At 48.9% G+C, this 18,161-nt stretch overlaps 1 protein-coding gene across 2 annotated transcripts in view; it reads right to left on the reverse strand.

The window, feature by feature from the left end:
* Nucleotides 1–2,630: 2,630 nt before the first annotated feature.
* Nucleotides 2,631–18,161, reverse strand: part of Prmt2 (protein arginine methyltransferase 2) — a 29,793-nt gene continuing 14,262 nt past the window's right edge. Inside the window, exons 5-11 of one of the 2 annotated variants that reach the window (XM_029482901.2) lie at nt 16,995–17,156; nt 15,693–15,815; nt 11,961–12,136; nt 5,835–5,964; nt 4,778–4,914; nt 3,859–4,030; nt 2,631–3,191 (exon numbers count right to left, since the gene is read on the reverse strand). In XM_029482901.2, the coding sequence (XP_029338761.1) occupies nt 3,159–3,191; nt 3,859–4,030; nt 4,778–4,914; nt 5,835–5,964; nt 11,961–12,136; nt 15,693–15,815; nt 16,995–17,156 (933 nt within the window). In that variant the 3' untranslated portion in view covers nt 2,631–3,158. Of the gene's footprint in view, nt 3,192–3,858; nt 4,031–4,777; nt 4,915–5,834; nt 5,965–11,960; nt 12,137–15,650; nt 15,816–16,994; nt 17,157–18,161 lie in introns of both variants that reach the window. The other variant, XM_021173876.2, reaches the window with a different exon arrangement.

An 18,161-nucleotide genomic window follows, 5' to 3' on the forward strand; every position in this document is an offset into this window, starting at 1 on the left:
GTGTGTGTAATAAATATGTCTATGTGGTAAAGCTATTGGGGAGATGATAGAATCCACACACCGCTTGCCTTTTGTTGGGAGCAACCCTGTTTGAATGTTAACTGCCTTGTCAACCATAAGTGCTTACTTACAAAGTCTTGGCCTTAGTGGAAAAGTACTAGCTTAGTTGAGATTTCTGTGGGAAAAGTTGAGGCCTCTGTAGGAAAGTACTACCCCCAGTTAAGAACAAATAGCTATAGATCTTGTGGACAGGTACCTAGCAACCCATTCTGTTCTGTTCCTTCTGCTGAACTTTTTACCTAGCCAATATCCTGCTTTTGGGAACAGGTGCATACTCCCAGAAACAAAGCGATTCTGCCTCATCCCCCTCCCATCCCCTGCTTCTGTGGGCATAAAACCTGCCTGGGAACAATAAAAATTTTACAGCTTGATCAATCAGACTTGCTGTCCTTCTTTGTGTTTCTCGCCTCCCATTCTCTCCACAGGTGGTTCCCCGGACCCTGTTAGACTGTCCCGCGGGCCAGAACAGCCTTTATTCTCCAGCATGTAATTATTTACATGTTTAAGTAACATTTGGTCAGGCCATGTGTGATGGTTCAATCTTGTAATCCCAGCATTAGGAAGACTGAGGCAGGATGCTTATGAAGATGACACAGGTAACATTCCTGATAAAGGCTTACTCCTCTATTGCCTGCAGTACCCAGGACCATACATTTAAGTAATACAGCATCTAGTCATAGGGGGAAGAGGCACTCCTGGGCACATGTACTCCAGACTTTGTTTTGCTCTGCATCTGGGATGAATCCAGCTCTAAATGGAAGAGACACTTCCTGATTCAACTCTTATGACTCAACATTCGGGACGCATGGTGCATTTTTCTCTGAAGGCTTCTACAAAGATACCAAAATGATTCAGGAAGAGGGATGATGGGCAGGGGCTTGGGAAGGCCACTATACCCGACTGAAACAGGGACAGCTGGCATCTAAGAGTCTCTACCAGAAACACTCACTGAAATACCTCCTCGGTGGCCTTGGATGAAGCAGGACTGTTGTTGAAACGGGGTGTCTAAAACTGCCACAGTCTCCTTTGTCCCCCTGAATTCAGACAGGGTTTCTCTGTGCAACCCTGGCTGTCCTGGAACTCACTCTGTAAACCAGGCTAACCTCAAACTCAAGAGATCCACCTGGCTCTACCTCCCGAGTGCTGGGATTAAAGGCGTGCGCTAGCACCACCTGGCTTATATTCTCCCTCTTAGAATGCATCCCGATGAATCAGGAACAATTGTGATCCTCAGAAGTTGAAGGCTAACTTTTTTCTCAAAGTGCTTGACCACAAAATGACCGAACCAAATGAAGAAAACATGGCATTCTCCTCCATGACACGTGGTTCTACTCACATGCCAGAGGCGTGATGGAGATCATGGTGCCTCTGCGTGTGGTTGTGTCTCAACCTGGGTATGTGTCCTGTGTGCACTTGTGTCTTTTTGGTTTTGCCTTGTTTATTATTGAGACAGGATTTCACTATGCAGCTCTTGCTGGCCTGAAACTCGGTAAGTAGACCAGGCTGGTCTCTTAACTCACTGAGAGCTCCTTGCCTCTGCCTCCTGAGAGCTGAGAATAAGGTATGCAGCTCCATGCCTGGCATGAGGCTCCAGCTCAACAATGACGTGTTGGACTTTGGGGGTTGGGGGTGGGGCAACAGTATACTTTAAAAGAAAATTCTAAACATCAAAACAATTTTTAAAAAAGCCCACAAATTTACATGTAATACTAAGAAATGTTACAAGGCAATAATGTGTAATGTGCAATCCTGTAAGGATCCATAATTCACTGAAGAACGATACCCTAGACTCAAATAGTAAACAAAAGCAAAGAGTATTTCCCTCTGCAGAAGTCCAACATGCTGGGGTCTACCACCTTCCAAGATGGAGGCACCGAGTAAACTTGAAGGCGCATTAGGGGAACTCACGGGAGTGGTAGGTGACTTTTATCTTAATCTCTTGGCTCTATCTCTAGGGACATCCCAGAACCACTGCTGGGGAATGGGGTCTGGAAACTGTTACTGAGAAAGTCTGGAAACTGCTGATACCCCATTGTCCTTGCCTCAGGCCAGGGGCCGGGCCTGGACTTGCCTAGCTCTTGGAAACAGGGATTTAGGCCTAATCTCCTGAACTGCCAGTTTGAAGCCTGTCATGGAGGCAGCCTAGCCTGTCTCAATCCCCTGTGTCTCAGTTGGGGTTTTATTATTGTAATGAGAAATTTACAACTCTGTAAAAGAAAGCATTTGACTGGGCTGGAGTACAGTTCAGAGGGTTGGTCCCTCGTTGGCATAATGGGAAGTGTGGTGGCAGGCAGGCAGGCAGGCGTGGTGCTGGAGAGGTATATCTGAGAGTTCTATATCTGGATAGGCAGGCAGCAGGAAGAGAGAGTGATACTGGGCCTCACTGAAGCATCTGAAACCTCAGAGCCCACCCCAGTGATGAATTTCCTCCAACAAGGCCCCGCCTCCTTCAATAAAGCCACACCTCCCAATAGTGCCACTCCCTATGGGGGTCATTTTTATCCAGACCACCACCCCATGCTTATGAGAAACAGTATATAGGCACAGAAACAGAACAAAATGAATTTGTTCATTAGAAAATATTTATTGAGCATGTACTAAGTCCCACATATAATTTACCCATAGACATTACACGCGGCTACCCATGCAGAGCCCACTGGGCACGCTGCCACCTCCAGTCCTTGCACCGAGACACGGGTGCATGGCTATCTCTCATACTGGAGCACAGCTCTGCAAGTCACAGTCCACAGGTATACAGCAGCTGGCAAAGGGCATCAAGGACACCACTGACACAAGGTGCGGACTTCACAGTCACAGGTACACGGGCTGAAATGTGTGTCTGGGGGATCTACAACTACTCCCAGCTGGGAACACGGTCACCGCTGACAGCCGACGGGTACCACAGGATGAACACCTAAATACACAGCCTACGAGAGACATGACACTGCGGGTGAGCTGTGAGGGGCCCGGTGTCAGCTGCCAGGTGGGAAGGGGTCAGCATGGAAGGGGTGAGTGTGGATGTCACAGTGGGTGGCCAGGTGCATCTTCTTCCATAGAGATGCATGCCGTGACCACAACTCCCACGCCCTGCTTCACTGTCACCTCCATATCGGAAAGACCTTCTCTCCAACCTGTAAAAGATCCGATTAAAAAGAATCGATTCACCATTTCTGTTTGATTGGCATGTAGCATTTCCAAATAATTTAACAGCGGGTGGAGTGGGTGGAGCAGCATCCTGTGCGCCCATGTTTAAATGACAAACATTTTGACACAATATAAAATTACCACAAAATAGAATCATTTCATTATTTTCCTTTTCTCTGCTACATTAATGCTGTATTCCAAAGCAGAGCTCTAATTTCCCCGTAACCCTTTAAGACCTGAGGCCTGACCCCCAATCCAACTCTATGCAGTTCCTGATCATTCCACATATGGAATATGTCCTTCACACCTCACACGTGGCTCTCCCGTGTGAGCAGGTAGCAACCCCAGACAGGCGTAGGACTTCTCTGAACAGCTACGTTATGTAAGTATTAGCCATTTACCCTCTTAAACGGTCCACCTCCCATAATATGAAATGAGGGATCTATCTAATAACCACCTTTGTCCTGTGTAAAGATTATAATGGCACGGGAAAGGCTAGGGCAAATGTAGCAGCGGACATGCATCTGAAACCGGTCTTAATAAGCACCCAGACTGCTCTCCCTGAGATCGGCCCAGACTGCTCTCCCTGAGATCGGCCCAGACTGCTCTCCCTGAGATCGGCCCCTACAGGGCCTAACTTAAGAAGCATCTTACTCTTTGAGACGTGGGATCGAGTGCGGACGTGACAACCCAGCTCAGAGAGACGGACATGTGCCTTCTCCATACCGGATTTCTTTGTAACACAACAGAACCCGTGACCACATCTCCTGTGTGGACCGGGACTGGGTCGTCCATCATGAACAAGGTCTGCTTCCAGTGTGTGGTGCTGCAAGACAGGAGCAAGCGGTCACCTACAAGCCTCATCTGGCAGCCCCAATGAGGTCCTCTGCACTGACAGCCTGTCCTGCCCAGGAACCTAGGGACACGGAGCTTAGTCTCATGCTACCCAGTGTCACCCTCCCACAGACAACCCTACAATCTGAAGTCTTTACAGGATCAGAACTACAACACAGACCCTGACACCCTGCTCCAGATGCAGCAGAGGGGACATTACAGAGATGGCTCGGGTTTCAGAAGGCGAGGAAGGTTCACCTGGGTGGCTCACATCGAACTGAGTGACTACATTGGGTTCTGTGTCCCCAGGCCCAGAGGACAGGAAAGGGCACAGTGACTGAGTGATCTTTGGTTCCAGTCACTCTTGTCCCTGTCCTTCCTCTCCTCCATCATCTGGACCACAGGGGTGAGGGTGGGGCATCCACAGCTGACTCGAGAGGCCTGATGGCATCATGCCACCCCAGTGATTTATCCAACCTCATGGCTGAGGGGTCAGGAGATGTCAGGGGAACAGAGCCTAGGATGCCCTTCTATACTAGGGAAACTTCTCAGGAAGTCTAATCCCCTGATGGAGGAATAATCAAAGCAGAGGTAAGAGGCATCCCTTACCATGCCAGGCAGCTGGCTTAGGGCACCTGGAACACAGTAAGCCAGCTTGCTTCCATCCACTCCTTATCCCCCTGGCTAGCCCCACCACCTCCCCCAGCCACCCCCCACCTCCCCAGGTAGGCTCACTTACGGGTTCAGCGGGCCTGTGCTGAGCACCTGCTGAGGCTGGCCCTCCTCCAGGCTCTGGAAGTACACACTGAACCAAGCTGTGAAGCCGTGCAGGGTCCCAGCCTTCTGGATGTCAAATCGCAGTTCACCACGCATGGTCTGCCCCCCAAACGTAGGATAACATGTTGGTGCCACAGACCAGTGCCAATCCCAATACCCAACCCTAACCTCAAAGGAGCAAGCCATCCTGGATCATGTGGGTAGTCTCACACGGCTTGGGCTCTGCTGACCATGTCCATCCCAAACCCCTTTGCCCACCCAGCAGTCATGGGACCTAACTAACCACGAGAAAGTGCTAATAATTTTTGTCATTGATAGGATGTAAACAGCTGAAAAAAATTGTTACTTAATTATGAGACCACAAAAAAAAATGGAATATAATTTGTATGGTTTTTAGGATGCCAAGAATATCAAATAAATATAAAAGAATAACTGGGGCTGACAAAATGGCTCAGCAGGTAAGAGCACTGACTGTTCTTCCAAAGGTCCTAAGTTCAAATCCCAACAACCACATGGTGGCTCACAAACACTCATAATGAGATCTGATGCCACCTTCTGGTGCGTCTGAAGACAGCTACAGTATACTTATGTATAATAAATAAATCTTTGGGCTGGAGCGAGCAGGGAGTACGCGAATGGGGCCGACCAGAGAGAGCAGGGTTGACCAGAGCGAGCAGAGGTCCTAAAAATTCAATTCCCAACAACCACATGAAGGCTCACAACCATCTGTACAACTACAGTATACTCATATACATAAAATAAAATTAATAAATCTTTTTAAAAAAAAAGAATAACTGAAGACAGTAAAGAGATTAAATATAAAGAATATAAAAACATGAAAGACAGAACCAAAATAGAACGTAAGGAAAAAAACGGTTCATTTATTGGTGTGATACAGTCATCACTAAGACACCCTCTCCCCACTGCCTCCCCTCCCCCATGACCCTTGCTGCATGTCTGCTATGGATACCCAGAGTCTCGTGCAGCAATTTAATGCCAGAGGCACGCCCATCTCTCACCTCCAGGTCAGGGACCTGCACAGTTCTCATGTCCAGCTGCAAGATTGTGCATGGCTCAGAGAGACAGTCTTCCGGCTTCAAGATATGATTAGACTTTGGCCTCGAAAAGAACTCCTTGATTGCTAAAGACCTAGCGGGAGAGTTAAAGAAAAGGTTTGAGGCACTGGCAGGATTTAGTCGTAAGTATACAGGTGGTAATATATGAGCGCTGAGGGCCCTGCCTGGGGGATCATCCCCTGCTAGCTGAGCTCATCTGCTCTGCAGCCTTGCTGAGCCTCTCTAGTTGGCCCTCAGAGCCTGCTGGTCAGGGGGTCCTTCCTTAGCACATCAAATATAGGGACCCGAGCATTCGGAAGCCAACTATGACAAGTTGGAGGAGAATTGGAGAATTGCAATGATGTATCAAGTCTTCAAAGCCAAGGATCTCAGGTTGAGAGCAGTAGCAACTGCTGTTGCCAAAGCTAAGGGTCCCTCATATAGGAAGCCCATATGTGGACTATAAAATACAGGTACCACTTTCTGATGCTTCCATCTGCTTCGCTGCTGTGAAACACTGGGAGACAGGAAAGCTATCAGAGGCCAACACAAGGCTTTCCCTTGTCTATTGACCCATGACTCCTGCCTGGGTATAGCCAAAGTGCTCTCAACATGTTACCATGTTTTTCTAGATGAACCAGAGAACCTCAATATGCAGGACGATTCCCTCTCTGTTCCCTTTGGGATGTTGAACGAGGGAACAATGATTCCATAATTAATGAGGGAGGACATGATGCTTTTATATTGCATTCTCTATTATTTTGATTTTTTGATTAAAAAAATTAAATACAGCCGGGCCATGGTGGCACGCACCTTTAATCCCAGTACTTGGGAGGCAGAGGCAGGCGGATTTCTGAGTTTGAGGCCAGCCTGGTCTACAAAGTGAGTTCCAAGACAGCCAGGGCTATACAGAGAAACCCTGTCTCGAAAAACCAATAAATAAATAAATAAATAAATAAATAAATAAATAAATAAATAAATAAATAAATACAATGCCTGTTGCTTTGGCCCCAGGACCCTACCCTCCAAAAGTATCAATAGGAGCGGAGGCTAGTATGGTCCGTCCTCCCTGAAGAAATCAGTAGTGTCTTGTGCTTGGTAAAGGGGTTTCCCAGACCACCACCTTGCTTTCAAGGGGAAGGAACAGCTTGCCACACCTGTCTAGTAGAGGCAGCTATAAGAGACCAAAGGCCTCATTCCAAGGATCAAGTGACTGGTGTCCATCGGACCAGGAAGTGAAGTCACCTACCTTCAGATCCTTCGTGAAAAGCCTGGGTATATCTGCTAATGCTCATTATGAAATTCAGAGCACCCGCTGGGAACTAAGGTGCGTTTCGACATCCCACACACTGCTGAAGCCTTCCTCATTACAAATGACCTTCCTCCGACTACACCTAGAGACCTAAGGCCGTGGGACCTGTCGCTACTGTCTTTAAAGAGGCCTGTGGCTATGAGGTGCTGCATCACTCTTCTGTTGCTGTGATACAACACCGTGACACAGGTGGCCCATGAGCAGGTCAGAGCCACAGGGCCAGCACTGAGCAGGCTGCACATGACCTCCATGCTCCCCTCACTGCTGAGCCTTCAGATTAGAAGCACAGGATTTTCTATTCGGGGAGCGGTGAGGTGGGGCACTGTCTAGCACATGGTATTGGATCTAGAAAGCTACACTTGAGAGTCATAATGCTTGTCACACGGGTGTGCAGCCTTCCTGAGGCCCCGGGTTGCCTCTGCCATTGCAGTTGGTGCCTTTCTAGTGGAAAACCGGGGTTAGGAAGCAATGCTGTCAGCAGCTCAGGGGTGCTCAGCGTTGTTTCTAGGGGTTTTGGTGGGAGTCCAAGAACATAAGCCTTGTTTCTGGGACAGGACTGAGGCAGGTGCGCTCGGGAGAGAAGCACAGGCAGAAGTGTGGGCTCTGCGCCTGTTGACAGTGGGCTCGCTCTACATTGTCCTAGTTTCAGATGCCTGTCTCAGGGTCTGTGCTAGCCCACCACTTTGTTGAATCCTTTCCCCTTCTTGGAAGGAAGCTCCCGAGTAGAGCTCACTGCATCCCCCCATCACTAGCAGCTGCTGCTCTTGCGGGGCATTGAAGGCTTGGGAAGCAGAGAGCAGTTCCTGTTGGTGCTGTAGAACCTGGCTGTGCATCCAAGTAATTTTCACAACTCCTCTTCCTAAACCTCAATCATGGGATTAATAATATACCTGTTTATTTATGACCTAATTGTGACTCTGATTAATAAAAGCTAGTGGGAAAGGCCCATCCAAGAAGCCGATGACCAGACTCACATTTAGCTTTCTCATAGCGTATGAAGCATCAGGCAGAGTATTAAAGAAATATAATATTTTACTGATAGACCTGTCCTTTAAAAGGAACGTAGTTTTGGGTGTCATCATTTTGGTGTGAATCATGTAAGGGTTGGCTGTTGGCTGTTTGCTGTTTAATACACTTTAGTGTCAGGAGACACACTCAGCTGACTTTCTGCCCACGCATATCGTGTGGTCTGGATTTTTAAGTGACATTAACAGAATAGTTTTTGTAGAGAAACTTCAAGTTGTTGGCTCCCCAGCTGTGCTGTGAGTGTATCTGCATACACTCCAGTGGATTTGTGAGCTTTCTGGAACTAAAAATCAGAAAAAAATCATTTTCTTGTACTAAAAAAAAAAAAAAGTGACAAAGCATGACTTATGGGAAAACAGAGTCTGCTTGAGATTTTGGCTCCACAGGAGTTTAGAGTGTTTCGTGGTGGGGAGGCGTGTGGCAGACACGGCAGGCAGAGCAGGAAGCTGGGAGCCCACGTTTACAAACGTAAGCATGAAACAGAAAGAGTGTCTTAATTAGGGTTTTACTGCTGTGAAAAGACACCGTGACCAAGTCAACTCTTATAAGGACAACATTTAATTGGAGCTGGCTTCCAGGTTCAGAGGTTCAGTCCATTATCATCAAGGCAGGAGCATGGCAGCATCCAGGCATGCATGGTTAGGAGGAGCAGAGGGTTCTATATCTTCATCTGAAAGCTGATAACAGAATACTGACTTCCAGGCAGCTAGGATGAGGGTTTTATAGCCCATGCCCACAGTGACACACCCACTCCAACAAAACCATGCCCACTCCAACAGAGCCTTCTAATAGTGCCACTCCCTGGGCTGAAGATATACAAACCACCAGAGTTTCATGGAAGTGGAGCAAGGCTAGCATCTTTCAAAGCCCGCCCCCAGTGACACACTTCCTCTGACAGGGCTACATCCAAAGGGTTCCCAACTCCAGTGCTACCAACTGGACACCAAGTGTTCAAATACCAGAGCCTGTGGGACATTTTTCATTCAAACAACCATATTCCACTCCCTGGCTTACAGTTCCAGAGGGTTAGTCCATGATTATCATGTCGGGGAGCACAGCAGCAGGCAAGTGGGGAAAGCAATAGGGTGGTAGCTAAGAGCTTACATCCTGGCTGGCAGGCAACAGGCAAAGAGAGTGATGGCCTGATGTAGGCTCTTAAAACTTCAAAGCTCACCCCAGTGGCACACCTCCTTCAATGAGGCCACACCTCCTTCAAACCACCAGAGATGACAATGTCAGGTTTAGCTGCCAGCTTGGGACTGATCCTGGCTCCCTTGGACCACATTAGCAGCAGTTTTGATTTATTTGTTTATTCGGTTGTTGCTCCATATGGGCAGAAGACCCTGAAGGTTCTCCTTCACAGGCTGGAAGCCTGGCAGGGTGGGTGTTCTTCTGAGTGCACTCTTCCTTTTGTCCCAGGACTGAGCAGGCCTCTCCACAGCCTTTCTCCCAGCACTGCCTTCGGTCTAACATTAACTTCATCAGCTCTATTTTCTGTAAACCTATGCTTTGTATTTTCATCTGCCCTGCTTGTTCTTTTGTATCACAGACCCTGCCCCTAAGTGCCATCAATGACAACCATGCCACAGATTCAATGTTATGCTCCTCAAGTTTCCTCCGCCAAGGAAACCGGTCCATTGCTTTTTCTTTTAGTCTCAGGCAAGTTCTGAAGACAAGGGTAGAAGGCGGCTAGATTCTTTGACAACCATAACAAGAATGACCTCTATTCTTATTACTGTTAAAGTCCTTGCTTCCTTCTGAAACCTCCCAGGGGAGGCCCCTAGAGTCTCCTTCGATCCTGTCACTACAGCACCACTGTCTCCCAGGTTCCGCTGAGGATGGCCCTGCAGGCTCTGCCTAAAGCAGTCAGTTGCTGTTCTGTTCCAAAAGTTCCACAGTCTTTCACACTCCCCAAACAACAAATAAACAAACAAACCAACAAAGAAGGTCAGACTCTTCACAGAAACAGCCCACTGCCTAGTATCAACTTCTGTGTCAGTCATTTTTCTGTTGCTTGGCATTGCATGGTATTAAGACACCATGACTAAAGTGATTTAGGGAAAAGAGCTCATGGGGCTTAGGGCCCCAGAAGAATAAGAATCCATCATGGCTGGGAGGCACGGAAGCAGGTAGCAGGAAAATCAGCAGGGTCAAGATGATGAGAGCTCACATCTTCAAATGTAAGTGCTCGTAGAGAAAGTGAACTGTAAGTGGGGTGGGGCCACCAGCACTTAAAGCCCACCCCCAGTGACAGACTTCCTCCAGCAAAGCTGCATCTCCTAAACCTCCCGAGCTGTGCTCCAGCTAGACACCAAGTATCCAGATACCAGAGCCTACAGAAGACAGTTTCTCCTTCAAACCACCCCAAAAGTTAAAAGGTTTGTCTCAGGGCCCATTCTAGAGCAGATTCATTTTAGGAGGCTCCGTCTTGACTCCAGGCCTGTTCTAGAACAGAGTCTCATTCTCAGTGGAGGGGTGGGAGTGGGAATAGGGGACTCTTTCCTCATTTCAGGGTCCACTCTCCAGCAAAGCGTCATCTCAGGAGGTCTTAATTCCTGTGTTTCAGGACAGCCTTGCTCTCAGAAGGGTTCTTCCCACTCCCGCCCGCCATGCCAAGGTCTGTTCTAGAGAAGAGCCTCCTTCTTGGGGCGTGAGGTTCTCTCTGGGCTCCTTCTGCCATATTTCCCCTCAATGGTAAGGAGCTGCTTGCTGTATTAGGTTCTGTTACAGTGAAAACCAGTGTTAGAGTCGAAATGGCCAGGTCTGCCGAGGAAGGTGTAAAAGCCGACATCTGAAGGCGAGTCAGCCAAGTGGACCAGGGACGAGGAAGAACAACCGGACAGACAAAGCCTTTCCCAGCAGGCCCAGCACATGCAATGTCACAGCTGCCCTTTCCTCTATTCAACTGCTCGACTTTATGGGTTACGCCTTTCGTGTGTTCTTTTGGGGGGAGTGGGGGTGCAGTCTTACTTCGTAGCCTTAGCTAGCCTGGAACTTGCTAATGTAGAGCAGGCTGACCTCAAACTCAGAGAGATCCACCTGTCTCTACTTCCTGAGCGCTAAAGGCATGCACTACCACGACCAGACTCTTTTTACATATTTTTGCATCTAACGCATCTAATTCTAACAGATTAAACTGTGGGTAAAGAAATCCTCCATCTATTCTTTCTTAGGAAAGGAACCTGCTTAGTTCACTCTGAGGGTGGGCAATGTGGACACTGGAGGAGCCCTTCACTCCAGCCACTCACCTGGGAGGGGGCACTTACGTCCCACTTTACTTATATATAGGCTGAAGTCAACCTTGACTGCTGGCTTGCTCTACCTGTGTTCTGAAGAGACTCCTCCAGGAATCCAAGAATGGAGATTGCTGCCATAGTTGAGGCTGGTGGGAAGGCAGAGGGAGACAGATCTCCCCACCTATAACAGGTTTCCCATACACATAACCACCTCAGGAGTCAAGAGGGGTAGGCAGGGGAAGGCAGAGAAGACAGAAACAAGAAAATCTCAGCAACGTTTCTGAGTTCATTCTGGGTCACTGGAGGATACGGAAGGTGTGTCGTTCATAAAGGAGGGGAAACTGTGTCTTCCACGAAATAAAGATTGACAGACAGGACCACCTGTGCTTCTCAAACACACTGAGACCCTCATCAACTGCCTGCACAGTGGTCAGCCCCGCAAGCAGTCTCACACACACCTACACAGTGGTCAACCTTAAAGCGGTCAACCCTGTGAGTGGCGCCACGCACACCTACTTGAGTGCACTGAGGTTGAACTCGTACGCGTTGTCCCAGAAGAGCACCTTGCTGTGGTAGTCTTTCTCGGCGCTGCAGGGCACCAGATGCAGTGCGGCCGTGGTTGGCCAGATGATGCCGTCACCCTTTAACCATGTGTCCCGGGCATACAGGATGGACTCGATCATGAACTCAAACTGCACGGGAGAAAGAGATGCAGGCCTGTTACCGAGGTCTCCCACGCCACAGCCAGAATGCCACAGCCCATCCTGGAGTTTCAGCCTTACCCTGAAACTATTCCAGCCGGGCCAGGGAAGCATAGGTGAGAACTAGGGTTTGTTCTACACTCTTGTGAAAAAAATGTCACATATGCGTCATGGCCTGAACTGGTATCCAAGGTGAGCTTACAACCAACAGACATTCTCACACTTGCACCAGACTGACACTTGGAGCCTCGATATTAGATTTTAAAGTGCCCACCCACCTAGGCGTAGCCTGGCTCTACATAACAAACAAGATTAGCTCATCTGTAGTCTTCCCTGTAGGTTCATAACCCTCTGGTCAAACGCATAACTGTGGGTCCCTTAGAAACACAGGTGCTCCCTCTTCCCCACCCCCACCCTGCCCCCATCAAGCCCCCAGGAAGTCCACCAGCGAAGTCTGTCACCTTTAGGACTCAGTAGGACCAATACAAACAGACCAGGCTTCCTTTTGCACCTAAACTTAGTTCAAACCCAGGAATGAGAGAGCCAGGGCAGGGGCTGAAGGCTAACACCAGAGGTCCCTCTGCCTTCTGCCATCTCAGATGGGAAGCAGCGGAAGGCTTCGCTTTCTGAATAATCTACCCAAGTTTTACAGCAAACTAAAGACCGTAAGAATTTATAGACTCTGGAAAATTCACAAGAAAACCCAGCCCCTGTAGGAACTGGATGATTTTCAAGTACTGTCCCGCACGCAGTCACAAGTATGTGCACATACGAAACAGATATGACCTTTACATTTCACTGTCTGTTATCTGGTAGAACTGCCCTGCCAAGGTATATGATCTACATGAACTTGGGTACCCCTGTGATGTGTCCCTAACAGCCAAATCAGCACAAGCAGTAGCTCTGTTGACACATCTACTAGTGGCCGGCCACACCTCTTGCCCTGGCATCCAGGAAACTGTCCGTCATCTGAATGGAGTCCTGCAGTGAAGGACAGCCTTCTGAGGTTGGCCTCCTTGCCTCAGTGTAGGTAACTGGAGCTGCCCACAGGAGCACATGCTGTGGCTGGCTGCTTGTATGGATTTGCCAGCATATCCATTAAACAGCTTAAGTTTATAGTCGTTTGTAGTTTGGGGTAATTATGACCAGAATTTGTACAGCTGTGCCTACAGACAGTTTTGTGTGAACACAGCTTGCACTGGTCTAGGCCCATTTAGGTTATTCATTGCATCTTAGTGAACCATGGGAAATGGTGACTTTCAGAGGAGCAGAGTCTGTGTCACCTAAGTTGCTGAATCTCTGTGCCCAGAGGGGCCTCAAACAAGAACACTCAATTAAGGGCCGGCTCAGAGCTTCTTTAGCTCCGCCCGGGGCAACCTTCCCTGGCATCTGCCCGGATCCACACCTGCAGCTACAGTGGGAAGGACAACCGGGGGCTCCCTCGATCATGTCTGGGATGGAAGTCAGGCCACCGCCACACATACTTCAGGGAGGCAAAGGCAAATGCATGTTGTCCAGTCTGTCTTTTTAAGCTCATGTTATTCAGCTTAGTAAAAAAATATATATATATATAAAATACATTCTTTTAACAATCATATGGGTTGTCATAACTGTTTCTCCTATTTCTAACTTTTTTCATTTGAACATTTTTTTCTTTTGTGAACATTGCCCAATCTAGCCTCAAATTATAATCGTTCTGCTTCCAGGCACCATGGGTTATGATGACAGACATATGTACCACACCCAGCTATCGTGAATGGTTCTGAATACCGATTCCTACTTACATCAGTTTCTATAGGATAATGCAATTGATGAACTGGACTAATTAATGTATACACGTGTGTGTGGACACAGGCAGAGGGACAGCTTAAGGGTTGGTTCTCTCCTTCCAGCTTGTAGTATCCAGGGATCAGACTTAGGTCATCAGGCTTGGTGGCAGGAACCTTTACCGGCTGGGCCATTTTGCTAGACCTTCATTTCAAGTTTTTTTTTTTTAAGTCTGTTTGTTTATTTGTTTGTTTGCTTTTTACAACTTGACATATCCTGTCTTATTCTGCCTTAAAGAATCATCCCAATCAATGCTGTTCAACGGCACACAATCTGATTCCTCAGACACTGTCCCAACACTCCCTAAAACATGGCTGCTGCCAGGAGCTGGCAAACCCCTGGCCTCTGGCTACTGCCCTACTGCCCTGAGAAAGCAGTCTCCATTTCCCGCCAAGCCGCCAGAGATGCCCCATCTAGCTAACACACAGGCTGACCCCCAGCACTCTCCTCTCTTCAGCCAACCACAAGGCTTAGCATCCTCCTCACACCCCACTGGAGACCCTGCCTCCTGATATCTCCTCATCAAGAAAGCAACATTCCTTAGACCCTACTGTAGGTCGGGTTCCCAACATAGCCTCCAAGTAGGCACCAGAGATGGAGTTCTAGGTCTTTGGATCAAGCCTTAGTAGGGAACTGGCCTCCACTTCTCTAGACCTCCGAGGCTCCTTTTCTCCTTCCTCCAATGCCAATTCAAGATAGACTGTAGCAGGAACCTTCCTGCGGCAGGCTTACTCTGCCCTCCTCTTGCCTCTCCAGCTGGGGCAGCAGCGAGTGGTGGCTAAATGAACATTTACTGGATTAATGCAGGTCTCAGGCTGAAGGCTTATGCCCACTGCATCATCCCTCTTTCCCCCATCATCCTATGAATCTTCAGATGGTATTAATAAATTAGCACATATCATAGACATCAAGTTTTCAAAAACTTCCACCTTCTGACAAAACAATCCCACCAGGCCCAACGACAACCCAGCGCTCCCTCCATGTCTGCACAGTAAACAGCAAGGCCACAGTCAACAACCAAAGGATCTTACCAGAGGCACAAATTACCACCCAGAGATTGTTTTTCTGGACTTCAACAGAAGGGCTAAATGTCAGGCTGAGATATTGCACAAAATGCCTTGGGTCTCACAATACTAGGCCCAGCAGGAGAGAGCTAGACACATAACCACCGCTGACACCACCTCCTACCTGAGCCACCTGGAAAGAAGTGATATTATACACATACATGGTATGAGCAATGAGGGTCATGGTGGATAAATGAACCAGGCCTGTCTGATCCCTTCTGTGAGGCCTGGGAACATGACAGGCTCAGTGAGAGTCTCACACTGCCAAGGCTAGCCTATAGCAAGAGGAGCCACAAAGGTGGAAACACTGCTGACTGAGAAACCAGCCCTGGAGGTCTGCAGATTCCCTAGGGAAGAGCAGATGATCTGGAGAGCTCTGGAGAATGTCACATTCATTCACGTGTGGAGCATTTTGTTGTTGTTTTTAATTGGTTAAAGATTCCCCACACTGAACTAGTATCATCCAATAAATTAAAAACCACCTCCCTGCAGAAAAAAAAAAAGTCCCAATAAATCATAATTTTTCAAGATTCCTCAGATGGGCCCAGGGTGCTAGGTTCAGAAGAAATGAGACCCCGCCACCATCCACAGACCACCACAGGCTGAGGCATTACCAGCAGACAGGTCCCCATCCACTCAGACACCAGCACATCCACCTTCTCGGGCAGCACCACGTCCTCCACCTTCTGCTGGAACACAGTGATTGTGTCAGCAAAGCCGTTCTGCAGGACCAGCTGGCTGGTGTGCTGGGCCATGTCACTGGCTTCCACTGCGTACACCTGCAGTAGAGAGGGCGTCCATTAGCATGTGAACACACACACAGGCATGTGACCTCTGTTCTCAAAAATCACAAACAGTGGTGGTGGCAGGGGACTCTGTGATGTGAACGGAGGCCTGTGGCAGGCCAAGCGCTCCTGAAGTCTGGATGGGATACTGGAGAAAGTACCACGGATTATTCTACCTGAGCCTCCTCAACAAATGCATTACAACTGCAGGTGGTCGGAACCTCAGCTCTGCTAGGTGGGCTCTCATATGTGACACATACATCCTGTAGCCACAAAACAAGTACCCAGGACAATAATGAACAGCATACACAGGAAACTGGCTGGGTTCATGTGTCTACTTGACACAAGCTAGAGTCGGCAGAGAAAAAGGAGCCTCAGTTGAGGGGATGCCTCCGTGAGATCCAGCTGTAAGCCATTTTCTCAGTGATCAGTGGGGAAGGGGCCCAGCCCCATTGTGGATGGTGCTATCCCTGGGCTGTGTGGTCCTGGGTTCTACAAGAAAGCAGACCAAGAAAAGCCAAGGGAAGCAAGCCAGTAAGCAGCACCCCTCCATGGCCTCTGTATTAGTTCCTGCCTCCAGGTTCCTGCCCTGTCCTGGCTTCCTTCATGAGGAACAACATTGTGGAAGCATAAGCCGAATAAACCTCCCCAACTTGCTTTTTGGTCATGGTATTTGGTCACAGCAATAACAATCCTAAGATAGACAGAGGCAGTATGTCTATGTCCTGGGGACAGCCATACAGATGCTCACGGGAGAACTGGAAGAGAGTATCTGGATGGGAACAGTCAGCACTGCCCTGTTAACTGGCTTCTTGGCTACCCTGTCAGGCTGTCATGAGGTTACAGCACAGCTCAGCACAGATATGCCATACAAGGGAGGAGAAAAAGGCCTACATCAGGGAGCCAAGGGCCTGCACCAGGGCGGGTCAACTACGTGTAGCCCGTCACAGCGCTATGCACCCACTTAAAACCATAGTGAGCTAAGGCAGCGTCTCACAGGTGTCCCACTGACAGAATCTCTGTCACTGAGGTTGTGTTTTGTCCCATTTAAATTGTTCACAGCCCGTACGGTAGGTCACAGTCTCAGCCATAGATGGCCCAGTGGCCTACTTCCCTCCCTAGAGTGGAAAGCAAACCACTGGCTGGGCACAGATGGGGAGCAGACATACTTACTGCCTTGGGCCGGGCATGGTGTGCGCAGAAGAGGCTGATGATGCCGGTGCCGCAGCCCACATCCAGGATGACCTTGTCCTTCAGGGACTCCTTGTTCTGCAGGATGACGCTGTGGTACTTGGTGGTCCGAGGCTGGTCAGCCAACATTTCCAGGTGAAGTTTCTAAAACCGGCACACAAAGAATCACACCGCGGCAAGGGCGAGTCCGGGAGCCACAGATGACAGGGAGCGCGGCTCACGCACCCATCCCAAAATGATTAGCCACTCACGGGCTTATAAAGCCAAAGGTCAACGATGCTCAGAGATAAAAGCAAGAACGGACAGTGTAAGGAAGCGAGGCTTCTGGACCTGCCCCAGATCAGTCCAGGATCACCTCTCTACCTTCAACAGACTCTTCCCCAAGTCAGTCAGATGAGCAGGAAATGGATGTGGACCATACAGAAGAGAAGAGTGACTAGCCCCATGCACACTTCCCAAGGCTGAAAGGACTCTGCATCTTCACCAGGTATCCATCAAGAGGAAACCCTGGACATCCTGCAGCAGGTATCAGTGAGGCAGCAGGGTCTTCCCAACAAGCTTAGTGCTGCTCAGTTCCTTGCAAGACCATAATGGGGGTCGGGGTGGGGCACCAATGCTCTGGCCAACCCTATTACACTTCAAGGTGAGAAAAATATCTGATCTCGGAGAAGCAGAGAAAGGCCCCTTCGGGGGCTAGCAGAACCATGGCTGAAGACGGGGCTGCAACACCATAGCTTACTCAAATTATAAAAGCAACCTTGAGGTACCACTGGAGGGAGACAAGCTACGGTATGCACACAGCACTGCAGCTGCTGCCTCCTGGGTGTCACCCAGATGACGCTCAGGTGGCACCAACAGTAGGTCTGGATGGGGCCTTCGGAGTCCCCAAGGCTGCTCCCAATAACATGACCCCAAATGAAAACAAAGTCTGTCCTCCCTCGGGAAGCTGTCTGTGTGAACTGAAAAAGTCAAAACTCACTATTCTGTCTACAAGCAACTTGCTTTAAATATACCAACTGGGCTAGAAAGGAGAAGATGGAGAGAGAACGTGATGTGCTCAGGTGGAGCTGCCGTGGGGTCTGCAATGACATCACACAGGGCACTTCAGACCGAATGATGTCCCAAGAACACTGAGGTTGGTACACAACC

Source organism: Mus caroli, unplaced genomic scaffold (assembly GCF_978045245.1).
Source record: "Mus caroli unplaced genomic scaffold, Mus_caroli_1 scaffold_9, whole genome shotgun sequence".
Taxonomy (NCBI): Eukaryota; Metazoa; Chordata; class Mammalia; order Rodentia; family Muridae; genus Mus; species Mus caroli.